The sequence below is a fragment of the Anopheles bellator genome, chromosome 2 (genome assembly GCF_943735745.2).
Source record: "Anopheles bellator chromosome 2, idAnoBellAS_SP24_06.2, whole genome shotgun sequence".
Taxonomy (NCBI): domain Eukaryota; kingdom Metazoa; phylum Arthropoda; class Insecta; order Diptera; family Culicidae; genus Anopheles; species Anopheles bellator.
This window is the reverse complement of record NC_071286.1, coordinates 83,502,768-83,529,352: the sequence shown is the minus strand read 5'-3', so window position 1 is coordinate 83,529,352 and position 26,585 is coordinate 83,502,768. Positions and strand designations below refer to the sequence as shown.

The following is a 26,585-nucleotide window of genomic DNA, read 5'->3' as shown; positions in this document are numbered from 1 at the left end:
AGCACCGTGCGCTCGACTAATCGTACTAACCTTTGCACTCTACTCTCTACTTTGCACCGCCACCGCTGGGTCCGTTCTTTTCTATCCCTCTCTCTCTCTCTCGCACTGCACTCCGGAACATTATTGCTTTACCCTTTTTGCGATTTTTTCTTACCACATATTTAGCCCCATTGCCACGTTGATGGCTTTACTGCACAGGTAACGAACAGCCGGGGATCGCCCGTTAATTCGCCATTTTCTCTTTTCTCTCACCTCACGAGCACGCCCGTCTCCGTTACTCTTGGGGTCAGGGGGTTTTCTGTTTCGGTTTTCCGCACACATTTTCTTCGTCGTTTCGTGTATTTATGGTGTGGAGGTTTTTTTCTTGATCGACCGAACGGATAAAGGATAAGTATTGGACGGATGCACAGGTTGTGTGCCATGCAATCGCCAGTTGCCATGAAGACTTGATCGGTTCCGTTTCCGCTCGAACAGTCGAACGTCAGGCAGTTGTTAGGGGCAACGTGAACTTTGGTGTAGTTATTTTCATTTATTTGAATAATTTGCAAATATTTTTATTCTGTAAAAAAATCTGTCCAAACTTCTTTAACTAAACATTTAAATCATGCATAAAAAATTATGTTATCACCTTTCAAAGTAGGCCTCTTCTCAAGTGCCAATGGTTTTTTCGTTCAATTTTTTATTAGTTGGTTAGATTAGTTCGAGTTGATCTTCAAAGTGACAATTTTGCGGCCTTCACTTTAAAAGCCTTCAAAGTGAAAAATTACAGAGAGGGAACTATTATGCTTAAAACATAAAACCGCATCGAGCTGCGGGAGATAAACTAGTCTACTCTAGAGACGTTCGACTGTACATCATAATAGGCGATGCTTTTAGCCTGCCAACGACATCATCAATGGATTGCTCGACTAACCGAGTTGTTCACGTCACACCGAATACCACCGGAAGTTTCATTAAAATACTGCACATCAATGCAGTAATTAAGAGTGGGACCACAGTAAAAACCCGAAAAAGTGTTCTCCCTCCGGGGGAAGGCGAAATCACACACTGCCGGGCCCGCGTTGCACCATTTACTTTGATGGCCACTAATCACGATCATTACGTGAGTGGCGAGCAAATGAAGTGGTGTGGTACGCAAATTAATTTAAATTTTTCACCCATTAAACCTTAAACCCTCGGCCCGCGGGGACGCCTGGGGAGCACGGATTAGGTCGGCAAGGGTCGTCCGGTTTGGGGCCTGGTAATCCGTTGAGCGCTGGCCCGAGCTGGGCTGTCTCCTGGGCGTATCGAGATGAACGAGTGCCCTGGGACCGGGCGCTCCCGGACGAAGGGTCCTGCAAGCTGGCTGGCCATTAGTCAGGCACCGGTAATGAATTGGCGTCGTCCGTGTCGAGCCCGCATTTTTTACGAGCCCTCGGAACCGGAAGAAAGAAACCCTTTACCCTGTCGAAAGGATGAGGATGTACGGTTGCCCATCATCATCGTCGTCGTCGTCGTTGGTTGGATCGAAGTCGCGGCCGTCGGGGACGTAGACCCCTGAGAACGCATGCATATTTAATTGGCTAGTGGTCACATCCGCCCCCCTGGGGAAGGATGGGTTGTGACGCCTGGCCACATAATCAGGGAAAGATTGTGGCCGAAAGATAATCCAATAATGGAGGATGCCTTCCTGGTCGGTTCACGGACGGCTGTTCAACAAGTACTCTAACCGTTGTATCTTTTCCCTCTCTCTCTTCTCTCTGTGTTTCGATGCGGCTTCCCTTGCCCCGTTCTTGGATGCCTGCCAACCCACACACGCGTCCACCTGTAGCCGGCTCGGGTTCAGCATGTTCAGTGTGAAGACCACGTTTGTGGCCACTCGATCGGGACTGTTGCGCTGGATAGATCACTTGCCCCACTCGGAGGACTCGTCGGAACCGTAAGTGTTGCTGTGTCGCGGTCAGCTGCCAACAGTGGGTAACCGTTCCCTTCGGCTCCATTGCAGGCACTTCAGTGAGCTGAACGCCCGCGCCATGGACATGAGCTGGTACAAGCGGGCCGTAGACCTGTACGCCACCGAGCCGGAAGGATTCGTGTTCAGTGTCCCGTTCAACTCAGGGTAGGGCTATGGGAAATTTCTATCAGGCTCTCGTGGCTGACTTCGACCCCTTTGGCCTTTCGTTTCAGATACTCGGGCAAAAACAGCTCCACGCTGGTGACCGCAAGCCACGCCATTTTCATCGATCACCGAGGCCACCGGGCACCGGCGGCCGTCGTGGGACTCCAATTTCTTCACGAATCGCTCTTCAAGCACTTCATCAACATCACGTCGAAGGTGAGTGAATCAAGTGTGGTCTTGGTACCACTAATGACCCCCGTTCCCTCGCTCGCTCACAGTGTACGGCATCGACCACTTGCAAGAAGAACTGCGCCTCGGACGAACTGGACTGCTATCTGCTGGACGACAACGGGTTCGTGATACTATCAGAACGGAGCGAGCATACGGGCAAGTTCTTCGGTCAGATCGACGGCACCATCATGGACTCGCTGGTGCAGGACCGAATCTACCGGCGGGTCGGGCTGATGGACTACCAGGGCATCTGCTCGGATCGGGATAACCCGTACACTGGAGCCAGCGAGCCCTTGAAGCCAGCCCGGCCGATGTCCTGGCTTCTGCAGTACTTTGTCTCGTTCGCAACCTACTGGCTGTCGGTGCTGCCGACTCCGATCGGGGCTTGGCAGAACCCGAACAATTACTACGGCGAAGATACGGACGGTGAGGAGGACGACACGTATGACTACGAGCAGACGGACTACGAGTTGCCGCCAGAGCATGGTGACGTCACGACACCGGATTACGAGCAGCGCTCGACGCCGACTCCGCAGCGATCACACGCCCAAGCTGGGCCACGGGTTGCCCCTGATCCGGCCCACGCCCGGCCGTGCGACTTGAAGACGGACCTGTACGTTCTGCAGCCGGACCGGTTGAATTCGAGTGGCCAGAACAACCCCCTGAAGGTAGGTCCACCGGTTAATCTCCTCTTCGTCGCTGTAGCCATTCGATCAATTCCAGGGCAAGCTAACTAACTGTCACTCGTCGGGCTGCGAGCGTCCGTTCAGCGTGCAGAAGATCCCGAACAGCAACCTGATCCTGCTGGTGGTGGACGTGCTCTGCCCGTGCGGCTCCAAGCAGCTGAACATCGAGCCGCAGGAGGTGGTCGGTGGCGCCGGTGCCTGCGGCGTGCGCCGGATGGCGAAGGAAAAGATGCTCCGGAAGCGCCCGGGGAAGTGCATCAGCTACCACCCGGAGGAAACCGAAATCAAGCAGTGCGGCACCGCGACGTCCCTGTTCCGGGCGTCGCTCTACTCGACGATAGCCACCTTCTGCGTCATCTGGGTGCTGGCCAGCGCGTGATAGGATGTGGCGACCGTCTAAGCTGGGACGCGACGCGATCCACGGAGCGAGCGAGTTCCGTTGTGCAAGCATCGTCTGTGCTTGAAGTTTACGGAACTCCACTACACGTCACTACACACCGTTCAGCGTAAGGAATGTTATTAATGTATACAGGTTTGGCTATTGTGACAAAAAGAAAAACAAGCACACACAGAGACAGACCGAACCAGATCAATCGGATCGGCCATCGGGGAGCGTGTGGAGCAGAGCAAGGCATCTTAACTAAATGTTTTCACGGTCCGAGCCACGGTGCGAGGACCACGTTTGTACATTAGAGCAGATTGGTGTATTAGCCTCCGTCAAGCGTTTCAGTAAGGAGAAAGGATGGCCGCAGCGCAGCATGAGCCATCGTCCGCCATCATCGTCATCAGTAGTAGAGAGTCACAGTAGAACCGTTATCAAACATCCATCCCGCACACACTCGCACACGCAGCCAAAGAGATCGTAAGATGATCCGAGTAAATCTTCGAAATCGAAACAAAATTAGTATAATATTCCTTTAAGGACGAACGGAGCGACAACGAATTGGCACGAACACTGGGGGACACTTCCGAGTTTTCCGCTCCGAAAGGATCGAAAATCCTGATTCCGAAATCGAAAGGCTGTAAGCTTTAACCATCGAGTGATCGAGCGAGCAGCGAACAGGAGGAAAACTAAGGACATTCATTCACCCATTTCCATCCCCGTAGAGTGCTCTAATTATCGGCCCATTTGACCAACACGAGTCGATCTACAAAGAAGCCAAAACTGTAATATAATTTAGCGTTATTTTGTGTGCGTGCGTATGGGTGTGTGCGTGGCGCGGACACAACCATTCTGGACAATACGGCCGGCTGCTGGCCGGAAACGAATACTAATAATGCACTACAAACACAGACACCGGTGAAGCTACCGGATCGTTCTCTTTAGGCACGTTAAACACTTATGTTCATCATGGCGCGAGAGAGAGAGAGAGAGAGCAGATCAGGCGTTTCATTTCATGCTCGTTGCACGTTCATTGTTCAAAAACTTAGCTATAAAATCCCCGTACTTTAGGGCCACACTCCAGCGAGGAACAACGAGAGAGAGAGAGAGAGGGAGAGCGAGAGAGAGGGAGCCACATGCCCAACGTTGTCCGAGGCCAACAAGCATTGCTGAGTTGTAGCTAATTTGTAGGTTAATTGTAAATGCACGCACACAACCACACGCATTGTTGACGCATTGTCGAGCAGTCGATAGCAACGCACCCCGTCTGTGGATCTAGCACTCCTTGGTAGACTGTGTGCGTGCATGAGTGTGACGTAGTGTTACCTTATTTAGCAGCATAAGAGTGTATAAAGCAGGCGACGGAAGCAGGCCGTGTTAGTAGCGGGGCTTAGCCAAATTAATCGTCCTTTTTTCCGGTCTGTCCTCCGTTCCGTTGGAATGCTCCCAGCGACACTTGGGTTCCGTGGGGAAAATTAGGTGTCCAAATTAGCAAATTACTTCGTGTGCGCCCTTTGTGTGTTCTGTGACGCTTTGGCAAGTCGCAGTGTCGCCAAAACCCTGACCTGACGTACAGTGGATGAGGAAATTAACTTTAGTTCACAAAAGATTTTAGGAAATATGAGGATGAAAAATTTGCTTTAGTCAATCAAATATTAATCAAAATCATAAAATAAGATGTGTAAGTTCTAGTTTTGCTGTATTTAGGGATGATAGAGACAAATTTTGGTCAAACATATTTACAACAAGCCAAATTTCTCTTCGAGGAAAACAACATTAGTATCCGCAGTGCATACCATTCCGCCTAGACAGTGTGGCCAAACATCCTCGTTTTGTTGTGTGGTGTTTTCTACAATCCTCATTTACTATTTTGGCACAGATTGTTTTGATTAATTTTACTGATTCTGTTAAATTGAGTGGGATACTTTCGCATACTCCAAGGTTCATGAAAAACCACATGTTATCAGTGGTTAGCTTGTCTGGACAAAGATGTTAATAACCTAAAACCTTTACATTATCATCCACGAGATCACTACTTCAGGCTTGTGGATTGTGATAATATCCTGTGGTGCGGAGAAATCTCCACCAATAACACTTCTTCATTCATGAATGTTTTTGCCTTCATCAAGTTCTGGCCAGCTTTCGAATCTAATAATAATTCAGGTCGCTTATAGCAGAAAATTTCAAATCCTTATACTGGGAGGTGAATCATACCAAAGATTCATTTCTCCAAAACAGCTTTTCTCGCAATAAGTGAGGTATCAAAGAATGCAGATAGTTCTTTTTTGTATTGGCCATGGTTAGGTGCAGAATTTTTTTGGAAGACAAGGTCAGAATTGTCTACATGCTATAGATTACGTCGAATGGTATGCACGGAAGGGAGTTGTAGACCTTCTAATTTTCGGTTTAGGCCAATACATTAGGCGAATTGAAAATGGTTTGCGAACGTCTCAAAAGTTACATATTATTCAAATGTTCAACGTTCAAGAGCTAAAGTTTATTTCCTCATCCACTGTAACGTGAACGAGCTTAGTTTCGCGGGAGAATTCCCGGTATTATCGGCTTTGTTATTGCCCGCACACGGTTTATTCGGCGTGGTTAAGGAAGGCGTCGTCACGGCGTCATCCGGTTCACATAGTTTATTACGAATGGTCCCCCCCACGGACTGCGTCAGCCTGTTTGTTCTTTCGTTTTAGTCGAGTCGTTTTTCTTCGTTATCGGATTTACGGATGCACGATGCAACGATGACGATACCATAACTCTGGCCGGATCTGGCGGCAATGCCAATAGTGCAGAAGAACCAGAGCAGAGCAATAAGAGCAGTTTGGAGCAGTGTTAGCGAGTGAATCCTTTGAGAAGCAGTACAAGTACGAGCCGAGCCGGCTTGGGGCCGAAAGGACCTCGGCGGAGGTGCCTCGGCTGAATGAAGGCTCCCACATCCACATCCACAGTCCACATACACTCCCATTTAGCCCACATAAGCACGCTTGTGTACATTCTCCGGATCTTCAAGTTCCACACAACCGAAAAAACACTGGCTCCAGTATATCAGTACTAAAGTACCATCGCCCCGATCCCGGGTTTTGCCGGAAGGAGACTCCTTCTTCTTCTGCCGATCCGTTAGTTAATAATACAGCTACATACACGCAAGCATACGCATTTTTCCCTCAAACGAAAAGAAAACCAAGTTTAAACGACAACGTCACGTTCATGGTCACACGCTATAGCAAACATAACGGAACACTGTTTACAAATTTACATTCCAAAGGAATCATCTAGAAATGTAGAATTACTGTCACCGGAGGGCTCTCCCTCGCGAAACGCTCTCGAACGGAACTATACTATTATACTGTAAAGGACGAAAGGCCGCCGCCACCCCCCTCGGAGGACGAGGCGTGGCAGTCGGCGGTCTGGTCCGAGGGTCTGGATTGAGAAGTGAAATAATTTTATATAATGTCTTCCATATAGTATTGTAATGTAATGGAGAGAGTAATGAACGACGATGAACGACGATGGTTATAAACTGATGAGAAACACAAGACACGAACTCGACCCACACACGCAGACACAGATACACTTACCTAAGGAATAGGGACACTCTAGCTAGCTATTAAGGTATCCAAAATATTTTAAACGGAGTCTACAGTCTGGAACCAGCCCCCGCTGAGCTGGCCGGCGACTGGTGGGCTAGTGGAAATCAAAACCCCTTCCCTTCCGTTCCGGTTTGGTTTGGCCGCAGGGGGCCTTTGGCCACTTGATCCCCGTTCCAGCCGGACGCTGTTGTAGGCGAATTTACTCCGATTGTTTTACTTGATCGTTATCACTAGCGGTAGGTGTTTTACGCTCTTCGGTTGGTAGGTTGGTTTGTTTCGGGTAATCCTCGGGAGTAGGAGCAATGATGAAGCGGACACGTGCGAGGTGTGCGAGGGAACAGGGAGGAACGGAGGAGCGCATCCTTGTAGATGGTGCGCACACTAAGTGAAAATAATTAGATAGTTCGATATTGTAATTGCACTTCAAAACCATCCCCCCGCCCCAACGGAAAAGGCCAAGGAGAAAGGCATGCGCCGGAACCGGACACAGGAATAAGTGGCCGTGCCAGAGCATGGCGGCGAAAGCCCGGTTTGGCCAGGCGGAACGCGCGCGCATACGCATCTGTACATAAAGCCAGTCTCTCTTAAGCAGCTCATAGACAACACCCCGGACGGTGGACAGAATGGGACAGGGTGCACCGATATTTAGAGAATCCGAATCGACGCACAGCACGACGGTTACTTCGTTTCAATCACAGTGCGCCCTCGAGCGCCATTTTAACCCCGTTTCGGTTGGCTTTTCTTTCGTCCGGTGCGGAAGGGACGAACACGTTTAGGAACCACGCACAAATAGGTCACCACCCTTAACTTGCATGGATGTCGTAGAGTTTTAGTTTCTGTGTCTCCCGGTGAAACCCCGTTTTGTTTGGGCAGAATGGGCAGGAGCGACAAAGGGCGGTTTTAAACTTGGAATCAATCAGTTAGGACAGCACCCGTTCGGGTGCCCGGAAGACTCCTTTATCAATCAAGAAACGCAACAGAGACTGGTTACACACGGAACACGGCACCACGGTAAACTAGGACACCCAAATATCATTGAATTAACATATCCTCGGCGATCTCGGGTTTTACGTTCCGGTTTGGTTCGCCGGTCGGTGGCGGACAAGCGAGATTAGTTATGTTGGTCCGGCGTGCAAGAATTAGAAACTGTCCACACGAACGTCGCCAACGGCTGTCGGAAGAAAGCACCCTGAAAACGTCCCTCCTCTCTTACACTTGCTAAATTCCAACGCCGAGAACTGAAACGCGTAAATATTTACAATGATTTATGAAGAATCCGTTTATCGGCACAGTCTAGGTTTTGGCGCAATACAATGGATGGGATGGTAGAAAATTAAACTCAAATACACATCAGCCCGCGGGGACACAATAGGAACTGGGCAGAGGGCCTAAAGATACACACAGAATACAAAATCGTTGTCAGCTACACAAATGAAATTTGAAACATCTTCCGTTAGGCCAGCCCGCTCGAGGCAACGCGCACACAGGAAGCGGGCACGTTTCGGGAGGAAGTAACTGTCCTAAAGGACCACATGCCGTTACTACTTAGCTATTCTTGCAACAGTGACGGGATCCGGGGAGGGAAAATAAGCCGACGGGCCCCCGGATACGGTGGCCCAGTTTTTACCGATAAGCGGTGAACGAAACGATATTTTCGGTGTAACATATTAAAAAAGGAAAACAGATAATTCAATAAAAGCAAACGTACATGAAACCATGCGGAAACCTGACACGTGCAAGGGAGTTAGCAGTTAGCACCAGCAGAAGCAGGATGTTGAGGGAGCTAGCGGACATTCGGAGACGAGCGCGATCGAGAAACCAAAATGAAACACACACAGACACACGCCCTAACTACTATTAATAAAGTCGTATGAAAGTGAATAAGTGACAAATAAATTAAGTAAATGAACCTGCGCGAGTAAATGTAAATGTTTCCCTGTTCATTTGCCGACTGCCCCGGCCCCGGGTTGCTGGGGCCGGGCCTGCTTGAGCCTCGCTAGACAACGTGGAGACGATCGTGGCCATTTGGCTCTGGTAGCCGCGAAACCATCGCCAAAAAGGCACGGCCGGAAGCGCCCGTTAATCAGGTGTTAATTGCTAACGAAGCATTTCGTGTTTCCAGTTTCCGATTTCTGTTCAATGCGGTTTGCCGTTGATTAACACTCGATCGTCCTTCGCGGCCGGATTAATAAGCCGGATAAGCCTATTCAAATTACTCTGTTCCAGGAAGCAAGGAAGAGGAAGGAAGGAAGCAAGCCAGCATTCGCTGAGATGTCCTGCCGATTGTAAGTTAATGTTCGCCATTTTTGTTTTTTGGGAAATAAGAAATTAAGGAAATTAAGGCTTTTTCTTTCTCTGAAATATTTTTTTGTGCGAGTTTGTGAGTGAAATATTTCGCGTAGCTTAACGATGTGCAATATTTCAAGCCGCTGCTTTCGTTCAGTTTTTTGACAGCTGCCGTTTCGACCACCGTTAGGGTAAACAAATAAACAAATCTCGTTCAATTTCAGTTCGCAGCACAAAATGGACCAGAAACAATCGCACTTCACTCCCTCGGATTCTCCGTTTCAGATACAAAATGTGCGGTCAATCAGTGACTTGTACGAGGCGGAACGAATTTACCAGGACGCTGTTGACGACGACTCATCCGACGGTGAAGGTGAGCTGGTGATCGATATGCCCGAGGAAGAAGGCACCGTTGAAGGAAGCAAATCGCCGGATACTGTGCCCCCGCGGCTCGAGTTGCCTTCTGCGCCCGTGCAAAAAGCTACCGCCCCGAGCAAATCCCGTGACCACAAACGCAAAAGCCACCACGTTCTGATAAAAGCGGATGAAGTGATTTTTGTAGAACCGTCCTGTGTCGTCCGGACTCAGGGGCAAGGTTTCATTGAGCTCTTACCGAGACCGGAAGTAAAGACAAAGGGCCCAGACAAGCTCAAGGTGGATGTAGGACGGCCCGACGCGGAGATGGTGGAGGGGGACAAAGAGCTTGACGAACTAACCCGGGCCAACGCCTGGCTTAGAACGTGCGTAAACAGTATCCTGCAGCAGAGTAACCTATCGGAGATTGACTTCGCCAACGGAGAAAGGGATACCGATTCGTTCGAGAATATGTCGAAATGGGTCAACAGTTTTCAATCGAGCTTGGCCAAACTGCAATCGGAATAAATGTCTACTTTAAATTGGTTTGGTAATTTGGATCATTGGCCGTTGTGATGTGGGGCATGTTGTGTCAGGAACTCAGGAACTAGATCGGGGTCCATTCAAAGCAAAACCGCTGGAAGAGGCCGTTCAATCTTTCGAGGTCTTTATTCAAAAGTTCACTTTGAACAAGGCTTACAAGTGGTTTGAACCGCACCGCTTTCAACACAAAACTGCATAGTGCGTCACCCGGCCGGGTTTGATTCTGTTCCTCTTCGTACCTCATCGAAAACAAAAAAAAACCGTTCACACTCCTTTGAAGACGGCTAGCAGATATGCACAATTCTTTCGCCTCGTTTCCCCCGATTGCCCTAACGTTTATTATTATATACAAAATATACGATCTGGACACTTTTTTGTGCTCAGCGTTGCACCGGTTGAAGTGCCCTTTCACCAGCGGCACGTTCAGCTTTGCAACTTTGCACGTTCCGAGTGGTCACGGCACTTTTTCGATGCCGCCCGTCAAACGCAACTTTCCGGCACGCGGGTCGTCAATAGCCGGTCCTTGATCACGTTGATGTCGAGCTCGGAGCCGGCGAGCGGCCTCGGCGATGGCAGTATCCCCACGATGCTACCCTCCGAGCGATACTCGAGCGTTTCCGATGCTTCCGATGTGTGCGGGCCGCTGCCAGGATGCGTGTCCGACGGCACCACCTGGTAGCTGTTTAGACTCGCCGAAGCCCCCGTACTCGACTGATACGGTGGCCCCTCCGTGCCCGGCGAGTAGCCCGCTAGCAGCGGGTCTTCGAACCGGGTGTCCTGGGAGCGAGCATCAGGAACGAGTTAGTAAAAGAGCTATCAAACAAGGCACGTTCGTTACGAAGCGTTACCTTTAACCTCCCTGGAGCTGGAGTGGTGCCTTTGTGCAGGGGCGACGTAATTAGCGGCGATGACGACACTGCAACGAAACGGTGGATTACCATCGGACGGAAGCCCTATCGCAATCGGTCCAGCAAACTCACCCAAATTGAACTGCGCCGGAATGACGTCCGGTTCCGGCTCGTCGTCGTTGGAATCTTTCGAGGTATTTTTCTTCCGCGAGCTGTGCCGGCGCAGCATTTGCACGTTTTTCAGCTGCAAAGGGAAAGAACGGTCAGAGGCGTCGTGAGATCCGAATGGGCCGACCGGTGCTGGTGAAGATAATTAATGTTTGCCAGCTGTCTTGCGTAGGGGAGCATCACGTCAGTGAGTCACGAAATAAATCGCGACCCGTACGCGATTCGATTGACCGTTCGGCAGACAAACAATGGCCCGGCTTGCATCGTTGGCACCGTACCTTCAAACAGTGGGCCCCACCACATTCGTACTCGTCCGCCAGGAGCATGTTTTTCGTCTGCAGCTCACTTTTGCCCGAGTCGGCTGTCTCGTTGCGCTTCGAGTGGCGCCGCACCAGGCAGCAACAGCCGGTCCCGGCCCAGCACTGGCCGAGGTATGTTTTGGTCGAAATTGACAGAGCCAATATTATGACGGTGAGCAGAATGCCGACGGCGATGGGAAGCCACTCAACCGGCTCCGTCCGCTCGTCGGCTGCCACACGGAAGGACGCGGGAGTCATGAGGAGGGCGAGAAAAGAGAACCGAAAAAAATTAAATTAATATTTGCGAACCCCTATGCCAGCTTACTTACCGGCCCGGTACGGCTGGATGCGTCCAATTTCAAAGTCCGGAATCGGAACCGGGCCACTACGGCCCTTCTGATTGAGCGCGTAGACAACGCACGACAGCGAGTTGTTCTCGAGCGTCATCAGGGCGCTCAGTTTTTCCAGCCGATCGAGAACGAAGAACGGTTCGTTTTTGTTGGAAAAGTTAAACCTGCCGCAAACGGGAAGAGATGGCCACGATTTTAATGGGACTCAGGGATGGGCGGGAAATTATTTTAATTAAAGCACTCCACCGGGTGTAACGGGTCACCATTCGAACGGGGACGTCAGTTTATCACACTTTTGCGGATCAAATCAAATGTTGGGCCAGCGACCCGAAACCGGGCAGCGGTCACGGTCTCACCTGCGCGTTCCGGTCCGTTTCGATATTAGCTCCAGGACAAACATTTGCGGTAGGCCTCCGTCGTAGCCGGGCGCGCACTGAATCTCCGCCAACTGTTGCGTCCGGTTCGCCAGCAGCGTGCAGTTCGTGACCGAAGCCGGCAGATCTGTTGCCGAAACGGAAACACGGATTGACACGAGACACGTTAGTGGGGCAGAGGGGCGGATTTAATGAAGCATAGGAAAGCCCGCTGCTGTGACGGTGAACGGTTGATGGGATTTATGTTCTATTTGCAGTGCGCCGCCGAGCCGTTAATCGAACCGTCACCAGGAGGATATTGGAAATTGCGTGTCGCCGCCACGGTGGCCGCCCCGGTTTTTGTAGATCATTTTGTTGTTGCACCGTACAAAAATGTCTACCGACACAGAAACGCGGCCGAATAACACTGAAAATGTGTTGCGCGGGTTGCTACGATCAGGTTGCGGCTCCTCTTGGGAGTGGTTCGCTCACCGGACACCAGCTGGCGCTCGACAGGCGCAATTGACACGCGATTGATTATCGCGAAGACCGAAACCGAAAGCGAAACAATGATAACGAAGCACGAGGCTGAACTTGGCCCGATGGACAGTGGCCCCCACCGCATAAGCCCATTAAAAGAATAAAATAAGAAAAACCCGAAACGGAACCACGTTCGCGAAATGATTGATGTCCTGTGCCGACGCCGACCGACGACCGGATGGAAATGGAACGCACAGCGACCCGGATGCCGGTGTTAGAGTGGGGAGGCGGTTGATTTGCTATGTTTGGGGTCCGTGGGGACGCTGGGGTGTGTCTATGTTTGTTTTTCCGCCTTGGCCTGTGCGGTCGCTAGGGACAAACGCAGACGTCCGACCGTCCGTCGGGCCGGCCGGCGTCCAGTCGTCGTCATCATCGGAGGCGCAGGACGAACGGGACGACCGGTTTTTGTTTTCCGTTTTAATCCACTCGAAACCACCGTCCGCAAGTCACCGCACGGACCTATCGCGCACTCTACTGCAGCTGACAGTGATGCGAATTTCCCGGACCGTGTGGCCCACGCTAGACCGAACTGGGGATACGAATTCTGAAAGCTGATGCCGGTGCGTGTGCTTGCGTGTGTGAAACGTTCGATTGACAGGCCAGTCGGTCGGTCGGTTAGGAGCACAGCGTTGTGGGCCGTCGGGCGCATCGGGCAAAAATCTGGGTTAGTTCCAGGTGGGATGATATTGATTTTGCAACCTCAAAAATCATTACCTGCCAGGACGAGCTGAAACGCGCACGGTTGACTCTGGGGGCCCACCTCGTTAACGGCCCAACACGTTAGTGTGCCGTAGTCCTGGGGAAGAGAGCGAATAAATAACGGACGGTGCCGGGCGTTAGTGCCACGCGCGGAGTAGATTATCGTTTGGAACTCTGGAGTCGTTCGATGGTGTTAGTGTTTAGGAGGATTTGGCCAACAAAAACTTATTGAAACGAGTTATCTACGAGTGTTACATGAAATAATAAACCTGATCTCGAGACATGGAGACGCCTGGTGCATCACGTTCGATGGAGGCGCCCAGTACTTAAGCCCTTGGATTGGAATTATGCCATCGGATTGAATGTTTTAAGATGCATCCCTAACGCCACTTCAGTTTGTTACATTCTTCCTTTTCTTCCGCTCTCAGCCCATTAGCATTCGCCCATGTCACGGCATTAAACAATGCATGTTTGTGGGACGTTCTTTTATGTCCGTGATTCGAAATCACTCTTCAGTCGGTGGCTCCAAACGAGCAGCGGTTTGATGGCAGTCAAACGGGCACGGAACGGTGGGGGAAAATAAGTGACAGAGCTTGTACTTTCGCAAACCAAACTCGATGTAGGCAGACACCGTCACCTCCGCAGAGAGAGCAATCGCTTCATTTTTATGCATAATTCAATGTCGTAACCTACATCATAAACCAATTTTACGAACATTTCCCCTTTTTCGGCCGAGAGCCGAGAGCGATCCGGTCTTATGTCGAAAGACCGATCTTTGTCCCGGTGGTGGAGGCTAATAATGCCTAAGCCTTTCTCCGTGCGCGACGGAAGTGGCACTCGCGCTCTTTACGAGGCTGAGGCCGAGCACCAGACAAATCCCCCGGTCCACCGATCACCGGAGTTCATATGCCCACAAACTCTTAAAAAATATATGTATAACAATCACCTCGCGGATTGCATCGGAAAGGTTTCGGTAATCTGCTCGAGCTCGAGCACCGTAGACTAATGCGGCTGATTGACGCGTTCGCCGAAGTGTCCCGCCGAGAAGTGTAATGAGAATCGCGTTCTGCCTGCAACTCCATTGCGATATGCGAAGCCGCGGTGCAGAGTGTTTTTCGTGAGGGATTATGATTTCGCGGTAAATATAGAGCGCGCCATTTCAACGTAGGAAGGTTATTTAATCAATTTAATGGTGAACGAGTTGCGCGTTCGTGTCATCCCTTTGTGTGCCCTATTTCAATAACCGTTTATCCCGGGGGTTCTCTCGTGAATGCACCGCTGCTGGCCACCCGCCGAAAGTGTGCCGTTTCCGAGTGGCAACAACTTTCAGCCGAACACTGCCAACAGCCTGGAAGCATGATGAAATACCTTACCTAAGAGCCACTCACGCGGAGCGCACAATGTTCTATAGTCTATTTCGATTACACGTCAGCATTATCCCTATTCAGACGGCAGAAGCCGCGCTGCTGTCGCTCGGCGCTGGCAATTCGGGCTACTCACCTGATCCGTCACGGGAGTGTAGTTCAGCACGCTGACGTTGCCCTGGCTGGTGTAGCGGTGCGGCTCTATCTGGAGAATTTCCGCGGAATTGTTAAAGCGCCAGTGGAATGATCTGGAAATAGCACACCGAGAGAGCACACACAACAGGGGATGAAAATGTCAATGTTCCGTCGAGAGCAAATCTCTGTTCTACGTCGTCGTCGTCGTCGTCGTAACCATTCGTTCGTTTCGTTCCGCTCGCTAGTCGAAAATGTTTTCTGCGAAAACAATTTAATTTGACGAGATTCCTTCGAATTAGCTCCGTTCACTGTATCGACATGTTTGATGTCATCGTAGCAGAAAAAAATGTAGCCACCAATATTGCTTCGGCCGATGGAAGTACCACAGGGTAGTGATTCTCTCATTAGCATCGAACGACCTTCGTGTCCCCGTGCTTCCATCGAAACTTTATCAAGACACTTTCCCTCACCACACGTCCGTCAGCCCGTTGGCCAGTGGTGGTTAATAATTAAAAAGCGTTTTGCTATTTCGCAGCGCACGATCAAGCACTCAAAACTTGTTCCAACTTTCCGTTCGCCCACTCGGAGTCCTGTGGCCGAACCGAAAACTAAATGTTGATCAAATAACGAGACCATTGTAAACAAAATTACCATCTCTCTGGGCCCTGGCCGTGGGTTTTGCATTGCCGCCAGCGCCCAGCACCGATGCCATTGCATCCCTTTATAATGTGGCAAAGTTTTTAATAAGTAAACATGCAGCCCGAGCCCACCACAACCTTTCGCCACGCCACGTGGCCCACCGAAGACGCTCACCGGTGGTTCTGCCTCCAGAGGATGTTCCCACTCCCGGTTGGGTAACAAAAATGGGCAAAACTTTCGCTACAACACACATATTCCGCGGTTCGCTGTTTCGTACCCCAGGACACGGCACAGGGTTCTGTGTTTTATCTGTGTGTTATTAAATATAGCGTGGCGTGTCTTTGGTTCGTTCGTATTTTCTGCACTTTTTTATTTATTTTTAACACAAAATGAAGGGGCTGCACACCGACAAGCTTTGTTGGCAGCTTTCCGTCGTGCATTGCAACCAAATCCGGCGCCCCATCGGGAAGGGAGCAAAGTTTAGCCAAAGGAACCACACCGAAGCGACCGCGAAAACATGTGAAAGAACCGAAAGTCCTTGCGAGTTTCGAGGCGGCCGCCTGTGTTTTGTTAAGTTCGCCATAACGAGCCCCGCTTGCTGTTGATAATTGTTTCGGTACACTAATGGACCGCGCCGTGCAAACATGCCGGTCACATGTAGTGTTGTGGAGTTGTTGAACTTCCCAACGCTGCTTTTGCCTGAGAGCTTTCGGGAGAGAGCATTTTTTTTAGGATCGCAGCAGGCTCGGGTTCATACTGTTCGCCGAACTTACAGCAGCAGCGTTCGATTAACTCTTGAAGCTTGGCAGTGGAATTGAGTAAATGGCGGCACGCTTCGCGTTTGATTGAACTGTTTTTTACTGTGTCCAATATCCAGATGATGGCTGTCGAAATTCAATTTCCGAACGTTACTCGATTCGTTTCTTGGTAAGTATTTGGCAGAGGAAGACTATAGACTGTCAGTAGATACGTCAAGAGGCTGCCACATTCGGTTTGTAGCAAAGCTTACTGGGATTTGTTTGCTGTTACATACAGTCTGTCGGAGTAAAATAGTGCACGAAATCATTTTTAAAAACATTTGATTCGATAAACAGATGAAATATAATCAAATTTTTGACATAAAAAAACAATTAATCTCTTGCATCTGATTGTTAGATAAAGGCTAAAGTAAAGTCTAAATTAAATCGCTGGATGAAGTATGAATTTCCGTAGTTGAATACATTGCCCAAAAACAATAATTAACCAACATAATTTTTCAATGTTTTACAAGATCCAGTTTGCAGCTGGCCTCGATGGAATGTGGCGAGATTTACGTTACAAGCACGCTGTCAGTCCCAACGGTCGGCTCCTTCCGACCGAACAACACCGGTGCTAATTGCTAGGCGCAAACCCCAACCGGTGCACTCCGAAGCGGCGAACGTAATCCAGCTGCATAAGATACACAACCTCCCCTCCCCCCGGAACACAGCTGCCCTCCACACCCCGCCCCACACGTGTGCACTTTTTCTGTTGTTCCTGATTTTTCCTTCCTTCGTGTCCCTGTCCCAGTGCCGGTCGGATCGGAGCTACCTACCTGGCCGGTGGATCGGCAAAAATGTGGCACAGAATTTCCACGTTCTCGTTGCGCGATGCACCAATTAGTATGCCGGTGCCACGGCCTCCCTCCGGCGACCCGACGACGCTCGCTGCCCCACTGCTGCTGGCACTCAGCCTGTCGACGGCGCACACGGGAACATCTGTAATGAGAGATCGGGAGTGTATGTGTGGTGATGCCGTTAATTACTTTCATCAACATGCGCGCGTGGGCGGGCCGACACGTGGCCATTCAAACGGTGGGATGGGGGCGGGGATTAAGGAGCGGGTGAGCGAAGGGCGGATTGGCTGAATTCCGTCCCGGTCGGCGGTGGTCGTTACGAACCGCAATGAAATCAAAAAATCATATCAGCTGGCGTTCCGGAAACGCATCGTCGGATAGCGGAGTGAGTTTACATCAGTCGAGTCGAGTAATGACGAATGGGATTCCGCCGCACAATCCGCCGCAATCCGGTGAAGCGTTACACGCGCTCCGGTGCATGCACCACCAGCCTCTGGGCCTTTCGTGCCACGAGTGACAAGTGCCTCTAAACTGTGACTGAAGGACCGCACACAGCCAAAGTGTCATCGGGCTGGAGTGTAACGGCAAACAGCGGAACGGGAGCGTGGGCTTTGGCCAATCGCCAACATCCCGGCGATCAGTCCTGGCTGCTTCCGGTTCCGGCTTTAAAAGGAACTTTAATTGGGCTTAGAGTTTTCAAGTGGGGCGCCCCCAATACCTTTTAGAAGAACGTTCCGGGGGTCTGGAGTGTTGCCATTTTACCGCTCCTGCGTTCAAGGATCGCTTTTGTTTTTTACACTTCCCGGAAGCCGGAATCGTGGGGAATTAGTCGTCGCCGGCGTGCATTTGATTATGATGCAAACCGTATTTAATACGTTACACTGGCCCACGGATCGCTACCGCCGCAGCACCGTAATCGTGCGGTATTAGCCGCAATTTGAGTGAGGTGATTGGAACGGCCCCGATCCAACCGGGGGGGGGGGGGGGCCGCAAGTCAATATTGGGCCGCCCGAGAGAGCCGTTTATCGGGAATGGAAATTTCGGTTTTCCACGGCTCGCTGCACGCGATCGGTTTCCACCGGAGTGGCGCGGCACACCGCACCGTGCAATTATTTTGTTTTCATTTTTCTCCCCGTACTCGCCGTTATTAGCATGGCACAACGGGGGCGGGGGCCCCCCCCGCCCGGACCCGAACATGCAACATGGTCCCCGGTCACGTAAGCCTTTCGGTGGGCGCTCGGTCGCATAAATGACAATATTGCAGAATCGCATTCCGCCGGAATAATCTGATTACTCCTCGGATACTAGGGGCACCAGCGTTCGGTTTGGACATATTTTAATAATATATGCTAAATATAATTAATCGAAAGCGTTTGAAGCTAGCCAGCCCAGCGTGGACCCAGGCCTCCCTCACGCCCACGGGTGTTTACTGCGTCCAGCAAATCCGGCCCCATTATCGTATTCAAGAGATCACTTCATCACTTTTAATGCAATAAATCATTTTCGGGTTCACTATTGCGCGGCGGCATATTTGCATATTTGTGTGCCCGCCTTGGTTCGAGCCTATCGGCCACCATTGGAAAACACGAAAACGGACGTTTCGGAAATCGACCGATGATGATGATGACCGGCTTCACAATTTACACTTCACTTGTTGCTGGATACCGCTGGCACCGCTGATTAGAAACGTTCCGTTCTTTCCTTTTTTTCCAGGGGAAAACAATTTAAACAACGAATTTCGGGCCACTCCGGGGGTATAAATATTCATTCCGAATTAGAACTATTTAGGAACGGTGGCGTAGGGACGCAGAAATGGTGCACTTTGAAATGCGCGAAAGAAAATAGCGTCGGCCAAATAATATCATGACGGCATCTTTTCTGACAGACCACCGGCGCGCCATCATGCAGCTGACGGTGGACTGCATTGGGCCGCGTTGCAGGATCGAGTTGCAGCAGCACCGGCAGCATCCGCGCCATGCTGCCGATGTGTCGGTGCATAGTCCGAATATTGGCAGGGCGTTAGACATGCTGCGGGTGCTGCAGCTGCTGCCGGCTGCGTCGGGATACCAATCCCGGTGTGTAGGTAGGCCGAAAGCCGCAGCAGGTGCGGACGAGAGGGCACCGGGACCACCAACCCAACCGGGGCTTCCATTAGCAATTGCACTCTGGGCTGGCCGGCACTCAACTATTTCGACATATTGCACCAGACGCAAACATTTCGACGGCCGACCGGGGCCCAACAGTCTTGCCGTGGTTACGGTTCGGCTGGAGCTTACACCGGGACCACTCCCCGGACCCGTGCCCGGTGCCGAAATCTCGTAAGCCGCTTGCCTGACCCGGCGTGTCACAGTTCGTTTACGCAATTTGTTGCATTTTCGGATTCCGCGGTGCGGGAAAAACATCGGTCAAATTATCTGCTTCGCTAGATTCCGCCGACCTCGTGCCCACCAGCCTGGGCCATTCTTTGCACGCTCTAATTTCATCGTGACACGGCTCGCAAACACGCGGCGGGAGTGGTGCAAATATTCAGTGCAGCCCTTGCCCTGGCCCGGGGCCGTCGCCGCTCGCAGCTGCGCCGCGCCATCTTGGCAAATAATTTAATCGCACATTGTGTTAGATAAGTCAAATTTACTACACATCGGTTTGGGGCGGCTTATGCTGGCCGGGGTGCGCGCTCATGTCAAGCGCGGAGGCCGAGGATAATGAATGGAGAATGGGCCTCGGTGAAGCCGTTATCCCTTGGCGGCGAAAGGAGCTTATCCCGCGGCCAAAGTCTTCCCATCGTGTACCCTATCTCGTTCGCCCGCTCTCATTCTCTCCCTTTCGCTGTTGCATAATTAGTTTCATTATAAATCCGCAGTGCAAATTGTATGTTGGCTGTTTTTCGCGCCTGTAATTGCCAATGCGCCCATGCGCCCGTGTTTGTCCGTGGACCCAGGACCAGCCGACTTGGTCTCCTCGAAGCGGAGTGTAATCATACTTTCAAACATAGTGTCTGCAGCGGGCCGCGCTTATCATTAGAGGACGACGGGATGCGAATGAAATAGTAATTGGATGGCAAAGCGGCAACGTTGGGTCCTGGTCGGCTTTACGGACGCGTAACATGCTCATTACCAGCCGGTTTACTGCGGGTGAACCTCGCTGTCAATAGGAGTGTGTGTTACGTGTTAAGCAGGGTAAATCTAAGCTGCTGCTGAGGCTGTTCGGTTACGGTTGATCGGGGGGATTCATGATGAAATCCGCTGGTCAGTGGATTCGAAATAAACAAAAAAATCATATATAGAAGGATAACCAGATATGGTTCATTGCAAATAACGCTTTGAAATCCAAGGTCACTAAAAATAAACCGATCTCTAGCGATCTCGTGTTTCGAATTTTCGGTGTCATGTAGAGCGCCTAAAGGTATGCAATATGCATTGCAAGTTTCATCCTGTTTCCCAACGTTCTGGAATCCAAGGCAACATCTGCACTCCTAATTCCTGAGGAGGCAATCTGGTGTCATTTTAATTGAAACCTGACCCGTCCGTCATTGAGTAGTGACTTTTGAACTCAAGCTAGTGCCCCAAGGCTCATTTGCCTTTCTTGGCATTTGAAGAACCGATTTATTCGAGGCTATTGATGCTACTGATTTTACACAGCCAAAAATCAGGCCGCGTGTTGACCGACGAATGACCGCATCCAAAAGTGGGTCCCGTTCCCCGAGAGAGCCGATCGAGAGTTTGCAATTAGTTAAAGATGGGTTTTCGAAGGCCATTTGCTGGCCCATGGCCTCAATCAGGGTAGTGGGAAGTGTTTGCTTAGGACACACCACACGCCGGGCCGTGGGATAGTCTCACTGCGTCTCACGGCCCGTCCCGCTACGAACTCGAAGCCAGGAAACCGAAACGCAGTTGACCGCAAATTTCCGTCCGCTCACGGTGAGGGTGTGTAGGATGTGGCAATTAAATGTAATTTCATTTCCATCAACTATCAATTTCCTCCTCCTCCTCCTCCGTCCGGTCGGTAGGTTTTCACCTGAGGGACAACTGGAAATCGAAAAAGGAGATCCTTAGGACCTTCGCACCGGACCAAAGTTGCACAAAAAAATCGATTCACTCGGAGCAATCAACGCTCGGTTGGTCCGAGTCCGACGCAGCAGGTCAGCGGCGTTGGGTGGGTTTCGAAAGGAGAAAAATCCATCAACTATCAATTTCCGGTGCGAGAATGCTTGGCGTTGATGGGCAGACCGATCGGGGTCAGTAGTGGTGACCAAATAATCCACTGCCCAAGTCGTGACGCCACAGAGTGGAAGACGCCTCAAAAAAGGAGCCAGGGAATTATAAGGAACGGAGCGACGGGAAGATAAATCAACAGCTGGCGCTAATGCTTACGCTTCACCCGAAGAAACTGTTGATCGCTGACGGTTTCGCCCTCGGCGTTGATTGCACTGCAAGCGTAATTTCCGGCCGATTGTTTCGTCACCTTCTGCAGCACGAGACTCTGGCCGCTCTGGATGATCCGTGCGGTGCCATTATACTGCAGCAGGATGTCCTGTCAACGGAAGAGAAGTGGTAAGTCGATCGGACCCGCGACACTCTGCTCCGTAATAATGCTACGCCCTGGTGAAGCACAAATTACATCAAACACTCTCAGTGCTTTTGGTGGACCCGTAAATGATTGACCTGCGAAGACCCCGGTGCCTTACTCACATTGTGGAACCACTGGAGCTTCTTCCAGTCCGGGTTGGCGCGGACGTGACACTCGAAGTACACATCGTCACCCTCCTTGATGTCATCGACGACCAGCGTCGGTCCGAGCTGGATCGTCACCATCGGAGGATCTGCCGGAGAAGGGGAGCAAGATAATCCGTTAAGAATGGGTGTGCAAATAAATATAGACGCAAGACGCGAGTCCCGACGACGCCACTTACAGACGACGTTCATTTTCCAGTCCGTCTCCAGGAAGAGCCCGTTCACGTTCGGGTTCTCGGCCCGGCAGGTGAGCGTTTTGCCGTCGTCCTCGGTCGTCGGCACGAAGCTGAGCACCGACACGGTGGTGTTGTGATCGAGCAGTTCGTCCTTCGTGCGGCGCATCTGCCGCTTCCCCTTGTACCACGTGATGATGGCGTTCGGACGCGAGCCCGTGCTCTGGCACGATATCTCGTAGCGCTTGTCGGCCACCAGACTGGCCGGGGCGTTGATCACCTTCACCGTTAACGGTTTCACTGTGGCGAACAGAAAAATGGCGCGTGAATGGCAGAGAGCGTCTTGAAGGGACCGTGCCGGCCGCACTTACGGTGCATGTCCAGCACGTAGCTGGTCTCCTTGGCTTCCACCAGCCGCGTGTTCATCGTTTGGCAGGTGAAGATGGAGTTCAGGTCACTGCGCTGTATCGTCGGCCACAGCAGCCGGTTCTCGATGACATCGCCGGAGTTTTGCTCGTACTGATCGTCCACGATGACCCCGTTGATAAGCCACCGTACCTCGGGTTGCGGTCGACCTGGCGCACAGAAAGTAGTACCGAAAGTTAGACACGGACGTCGAGCACGGTACGTATTATATCCGCGAAGGAGCGTTTCGAATCGGGGCCGCTCACTTTACTAATTACTCTCGTCCCGGCCATTCCGGGTCGTGTAATGGACACCTTGGTGCGCTCGGAAGCTTTGCACGGAATTTGCATTTTATGAGGCAGTGCTGCTGCTGGCCACCATTAGTAACGGTGAGAAGCACTGGAAGGAAAGCGAAATATGTCTGACCTTCTGTAACACCGAGTTTTCCGGATGAGAACGAAAAAAAAATCTTTCCATTTCTTGACTGGGCCGCTACGCTGCACGCTCAGCACCCAGCAACTGAACCCCTTCCGGAAGGTTGCGAATTGTGTCCTGATTAATTATTTACGACACATCCGAACCGTGTTCAATTAAAAATTCATTACTCCCGGGGAGTCCGACTTGTCCGACCGAGTTCCCCGAAAAACTTTCGCGATCCCTCCTGGGGAGTCCTGGGGACTGGGGACTGCACGGAACCATGGCCGATATTTTCGACACGGAAAGAGATGCCGGCAAACACCGTATTAACGGGCCGGACCCACCGGAAGTGCAGTAACCAACCGTCACGAGAAACACGAAGAAGAAAAAACTAAAAACTTATCCAATATCCACGAACTTTTTAAATTATCCATCATTTCCCATCACATCGCGGTTATCTGTCGGTGAAGTTTTTCGCCCTCCCCGCGCGCCCCCCCAGGCCCCGCTCAATTCCTGGCCCGTTCTGGGACAGGATTTAATCTTCTAACACACAGAGCCCAACCGAGGGGGCTGCACCGGAAGTGGAGGGCGAGCGGTGTGACGAACTGCCTGCGTACGACTCAATCGGAGCCGAGTGTTTCTAGCGCGGCCGGACGAAAGAACGCCGGAAGCGGAAGACAGCGGACTTCAAAACCACGGGCGCAACGCACTGTGGTTGGTGCGAACGAAACCCCGGAAAATGCGGGGAAGGGTCCCGTGTGGAGTCCAGGGTTCGTTTCGTTTTTTTTTTGCTTTCGAGAGTAAGTATATTTGATGTAGTCCTGGGATGATTATTAGCTTCCTTCCTTCGCTGGGTTCCACTGCAGAGCGCTGCATCCGCTGCCAATCGAGCTCCCCGGGAAAGGATGCAACTACCGGTCGACTCCGTCTCAGCGGCGGAAGGAGCACAAGAAACCCCCCCGAGAGTGGATGAGTACTCCCAGCCCGCCCCCGGTGGCAGAATCGGATAGGCACTTTCGAGAAACATCCGGCACGGGCCCGGAAGTGGGCCCCGGAAAGCAGAAGGAAGAAACTCTTCCCCGGGGTTGGGGCCGTTCCAACCGTCAGCAGCAGCGAGTCTTCCAGCCTCACGCAAAGCTAGCCGAGATGTTGTCCTTCTCCCGAGAGGGATCGTTGTTTGGAGAATTGCCTCGCCTTCCCCACGGGCGAACGTTGGCCCAACAACAAGTGAGCATTCGACCGGCGAGTGACACGTGCCGGGTACCAGCCCGGTGCCTGATTGAGGTTTGACGGATGCCGAAGAGATCGTTGCCGTTGGCCAGGGGTATTTGCTCGACGGGGGGTGGGCCCGTTCCGGGCTCAGGTGCGGTGTTAATGGATTTGAAGGGGAGAGAGAGGGTCCGAGCCTTGATGAAAACACTGCATTAGGGAGGCAAATGGCGACGCTGGGGCGAGTTTACATGGCTTCCTGTGATGGCCTGGTGGGTTGAAACTTACCGCCTGAAACGCGACAGGTGATTACCACGTCGTCACCTTCCTCCTTCGGGCCCAGCTTCGTGCCGTTGATGTGGCGTCCCCAGCGATCCAGAACCACCGGTTGCTCCGGCAGGACTGTAAATAGTTAATGAAGGTGGACCGCTTTTAAGTATAGTGTCTTAATTTCCATTTTCCAGCTTCGCCCGTCCGTCCGTCTTGTTGGCCGGTTGACTGTGCGAAGGATGCGCCAATCTGGCCGGTGAATCCTGTCGGTAAACTGTGCTTCTTGTGGTTGCCTTTTCAATCGTTACTTCAATAGTCTTTTGTTCTCTGTAAGTGATACATAGTTTTTTTTTAAAAGAATCACATTTTCTCGCGATAAAATAATACGAGGAGTCCATAGGGAACTGTTTAAAAACGCATCCTACCAGTAATGGAAACCCTCAAATGCAACGGTAAAAGACTCATAGTATTCATCGACTAGAAAGTAGATCTTTTGGACTCCGTCCGTAAACGAAACCTGTTGAAAGAGTCAGGCACATTAGCATCATCATTAGCCATAAATTGCTGGCTACAAAATCATGCAATTAAAAGGCAGACCACATATGCAGGGTGGGAATCCGTTGCAGGCGGGGAGGCCTTTAAATTCGTCCACTCCCCAAAGTGAAAGACTCTTTTATTCCGCCACTAGTGGCAAGCACAAACCACCGAGCATTTCGTGGTCTGTCGAAGGCGCGCAAGAGCACCTCGTCGCCGGTACGTCTAATGCTAATGGAGAGAAAGGGGCCGCCTGCCGGGCGGATGAGTTTACGATCCTCCCTCACGTCAAGGCACTTACGTCAAGTGCATTGCAACACCTTCAGTAATTCATCAACCGAATGAAGCATAGCAAAATGTGGCAGCCACCGTTCACCGATGGGGCTCGCATTCGTGATTCGCCTGTTTGGCTGTCATTGTTCTTCTGCGGGGCTCAAAATGCATTTCTGCCAGTGGGAGTGGAGTTCTTGGAAGCGAGCCTTCGAGTGCCCCACTTGTGTGCATTTGCAGCGGCGATAGACAAACGATTGTCCTGCCTCGCAATTACGTCAGACAGTTAGTGGCCCTCAGCGCTAAGGATGCTCTGCGTGTGTGTGCTTTATTCTATTGTTCTGTCCCTTGCACGGGAGCCGTTCTGTGTGGAAGCATTCGGGGCCGCTAAGTGCCGCGTACTGCGACGAGAGCATAATTGAGTTAATTATTTTACCATCCAAACCCGCTCCCCATCGATCACTTACCGATGACGGAGAGATTGTATCGATATGTTTGCGTCTGTATCGTGCGAAAATCGATGCGACACCGGTAGACTCCCTGGTCGTGCCGTTTGAGGTTCTAGAAAGTGAGAGAAGCACCACATAAAGTTTACATCACAGTAAGTCCCACGGCCCTGTGCGACGGAATTCGGGTGCAGGGTCTACTTAATTTAATTAGCGCCACGGTCGCGATCGGATCGGAGGCGCTGAATGGTACACAATTTAGTCAAACAATTTCATTCCGCCCAATTACAGTCCATTCTGTGCGACAACCCTGGCATAGCAGGGCCGGCCGGCCCGACATCAATCGCTAATGAACTGCCCCATTCATGTCGGGGCTGAAGCACATTTCGATAGCCCTTCGATGTGAGTAGCACACCAGACGGGCGGCCTTCTGTAATAATGGCAATCCGCATTTTTTAATTAAATTAAACAGAAAACTCGCCCAGGAGCACATTTTTCCCTTAAACACCAAACCCGTGCCCTGGCGAGGGCAGAACTTCGAAACTACAAGCAACATCTGTACCAAAACAACAGCAAAAAATGCCCGTATTTCACCATCGAATTCCAGCGATAATTACGCACGTAGCGGCCAATCGCCGGTTCTTTTGCCATGTTTTCCCGCACCAGCTCCAAAACTCCGTGTTTGAAAGTGATGAAAGAAAACGCGGGAAAAAAAGGAGTAACGCGAACGCACCCGACGGTTGGAGTCCGCTCGAATTGGAACAAAAAATTAATCGCAAACTTATGCTGCGCGACCAGCGGCGCTGGGGCAGCAGATGGGTTACAACCGCAAACACGATTTTCTTTGGTTAAACATTGATTTTACACCACGCTCGGCGCACTCGGCTGGCCGCTGTCCGTCGGATGTTGGTCGGCCCGGGTTTGAAGCACACGTGCGCGCATATGTTTGGCATGCTCTCGAATGGGGTT

At 51.3% G+C, this 26,585-nt stretch overlaps 2 protein-coding genes across 3 annotated transcripts in view; one reads left to right on the top strand and one right to left on the bottom strand.

Moving 5' to 3' along the window:
- LOC131209962 (voltage-dependent calcium channel subunit alpha-2/delta-4) overlaps positions 1-3,394 on the top strand; it is a 34,736-nt gene extending 31,342 nt beyond the window's left edge. The window contains exons 13-18 of one of the 2 annotated variants that reach the window (XM_058203138.1): positions 166-198; positions 1,811-1,918; positions 1,985-2,098; positions 2,167-2,314; positions 2,377-2,997; positions 3,053-3,394. In XM_058203138.1, coding sequence (XP_058059121.1) covers positions 166-198; positions 1,811-1,918; positions 1,985-2,098; positions 2,167-2,314; positions 2,377-2,997; positions 3,053-3,394 — 1,366 coding nt within the window. The remainder of the gene's footprint in view (positions 1-165; positions 199-1,810; positions 1,919-1,984; positions 2,099-2,166; positions 2,315-2,376; positions 2,998-3,052) is intronic. The other variant, XM_058203139.1, reaches the window with a different exon arrangement.
- A 7,130-nt stretch (positions 3,395-10,524) lies between these two features.
- The window catches only part of LOC131208213 (uncharacterized), a 30,719-nt gene continuing 14,658 nt past the window's right edge, over positions 10,525-26,585 (bottom strand). Inside the window, exons 5-19 of the mRNA XM_058200865.1 lie at positions 25,638-25,731; positions 24,385-24,498; positions 22,437-22,640; positions 22,072-22,365; positions 21,851-21,981; positions 21,533-21,692; positions 17,142-17,304; positions 14,931-15,042; positions 13,446-13,527; positions 12,195-12,339; positions 11,818-12,002; positions 11,468-11,718; positions 11,154-11,265; positions 11,022-11,089; positions 10,525-10,950 (exon numbers count right to left, since the gene is read on the bottom strand). Coding sequence (XP_058056848.1) covers positions 10,654-10,950; positions 11,022-11,089; positions 11,154-11,265; positions 11,468-11,718; positions 11,818-12,002; positions 12,195-12,339; positions 13,446-13,527; positions 14,931-15,042; positions 17,142-17,304; positions 21,533-21,692; positions 21,851-21,981; positions 22,072-22,365; positions 22,437-22,640; positions 24,385-24,498; positions 25,638-25,731 — 2,412 coding nt within the window. The 3' untranslated portion in view covers positions 10,525-10,653. The remainder of the gene's footprint in view (positions 10,951-11,021; positions 11,090-11,153; positions 11,266-11,467; positions 11,719-11,817; positions 12,003-12,194; positions 12,340-13,445; positions 13,528-14,930; positions 15,043-17,141; positions 17,305-21,532; positions 21,693-21,850; positions 21,982-22,071; positions 22,366-22,436; positions 22,641-24,384; positions 24,499-25,637; positions 25,732-26,585) is intronic.